The sequence below is a fragment of the Sinocyclocheilus anshuiensis genome, unplaced genomic scaffold (genome assembly GCF_001515605.1).
Source record: "Sinocyclocheilus anshuiensis isolate Anshui unplaced genomic scaffold, SAMN03320099.WGS_v1.1 scaffold387, whole genome shotgun sequence".
Classification (NCBI taxonomy): Eukaryota; Metazoa; Chordata; class Actinopteri; order Cypriniformes; family Cyprinidae; genus Sinocyclocheilus; species Sinocyclocheilus anshuiensis.
The window spans coordinates 676,410-678,290 of NW_015549624.1; the positions used below are offsets into that span (position 1 = coordinate 676,410).

At 29.6% G+C, this 1,881-nt stretch overlaps 1 protein-coding gene across 1 annotated transcript in view; it reads left to right on the forward strand.

Moving 5' to 3' along the window:
* Window positions 1-1,881, forward strand: part of LOC107659494 (ubiquitin carboxyl-terminal hydrolase 3-like) — a 19,558-nt gene that overhangs the window by 7,969 nt on the left and 9,708 nt on the right. Inside the window, exons 2-5 of the mRNA XM_016448453.1 lie at window positions 719-779; window positions 1,054-1,197; window positions 1,346-1,429; window positions 1,537-1,618. Coding sequence (XP_016303939.1) covers window positions 719-779; window positions 1,054-1,197; window positions 1,346-1,429; window positions 1,537-1,618 — 371 coding nt within the window. The remainder of the gene's footprint in view (window positions 1-718; window positions 780-1,053; window positions 1,198-1,345; window positions 1,430-1,536; window positions 1,619-1,881) is intronic.

Genomic DNA, 1,881 nt, shown 5'->3' on the forward strand with positions numbered 1-1,881 from the left:
ATATATATATAATTTAAAAATGGTTTAAAACATGATATAAATGTTATAAAGAAAAATATATGGTGTAAAATATTTATTTATTATTAATACAAAATATTTTTATTATTTTTTAATCCCAAGATTACTTGTATGGGTCTAGTATAGAGCTTGAAAAATATGCTTATACTTTTTTTTATATTTTATTATATGTATGTTATGCATTTTAAGCCCAAGAGAAGCTGCCAATTTTACAAGTGTAGGCAAAATAATCAATAAAAAATGCACAAATATAATACTACATAATACATGTTGTAGCCTATTGTAACATTTTAAGCCCAGCCTGAATAATTTACTTATTTTATTATTTCAAATGTAGGCTTAGCATACAGTTTTAAAATGCTTTGAAATTAAAATAAAAAATATATATATATATTTATATATTGTCTTTTGTTTTATTATCCGTTATATTTTCCTTATGTATATTATAAATTACTTACATTTTATCTATCCATCTATCTATCTATCTATCTATCTATCTATCTATCTATCTATCTATCTATCTATCTATCTATCTATCTATCCATTTTTAAACCCAAGAGAAGCTGACTAATTTACATGTGTAGGAAAAATAATTAATTAAAAAAAAGAAGTATTAAAATGATCTTGTTTTATACATTTGTAAAATGCCAAATCATATCATGGATGTTACTCATATGCTGTATATTTTGATATTTTGTAGTTTGCCGGTCAAACAAAAGCCCGTGGGTTTGCCTGACATGTTTGAACGTGCATTGTGGAAGGCGAGTGCTTAAATTGATATTTTTTTAGTCTATGTGGTTTTGTTTCTTTATATATGACTTACAGTAAATATTACATGTAAATTCATAGTTCCTTGATTGTTTAGAATTATGTTTAAGCTGTATTAAAATATTAAAATGTACAAAATATAAAAATTGTTTTAGTAGATAAAAGTGTTCATCTATAATTATTAAAATATTAAATTTCACACATTAAAATGACCTTGCATCTGTTTCTTTCTGTTTCTGACCTTTACATACCTGTTTCCTGTGGCAGGTATGTAAACGGCCATGCAAAAAAGCATTTCGAGGAGATTCAGGCACCAGGAGGCGGTCAAAGGAAGCCAGAGCGAGAAAAGTCCAGTGAGAAGAGTCAGCAGCACTCTGTGTGTATGGACTGTAACAGTTATAGCACATTCTGGTTAGTTTCTTCCCTATTTTTCTTTCCAGAAATATTTTTAAATGGACAGTAGTAAGATGAGTGTACTGTAAGGACAGTACATACAGTATTTTTCAGTGAACAGTGTTATGTTTTTTTTTTTACCTTCATGCCATTTTCTTTCCTGTAGTTACAGATGTGATGAATTTGTGGTGAACGACACAAAACTAGGGCATGTGCAGAGGGTCAGAGAACATCTGCAGAGTTTGGAAAAGTACGTCTGGTATTTGTCGATGTGTATCTATCCATTTATCAATCATCATCACTTAAATACATGGATTATATTATTGTTTTTGAACTGATTTATTCTCTTTTTTTCAGCTCTGTGTCTAATACTGACAGACAGAGGAAGAGAAAACTGTCAGACAGTTCCTCTCCTGACAGCAAGCTGAAGAAAGACAGCGTGAGTTTAATTGGATTTTAGATAAGCGTGTAAAAGACCCTGGTGTGCTAAGATATGGTTCAGAAAAACTTGATGTGTCCATCCACATATCTCACCACATATTTAATTGTTAATAATTACTGGAAGGTAAAAACTTCCCCGTGCAGTGCAGATGACTCAGGTTTCATAATTCTTAAAATTGCTGTCACGTTGTCATTAAGCCCAAGAGAAACTGCAGGTTTTACTTGTTTATTAATTTGTAAATAATTATTTTATATAAATGT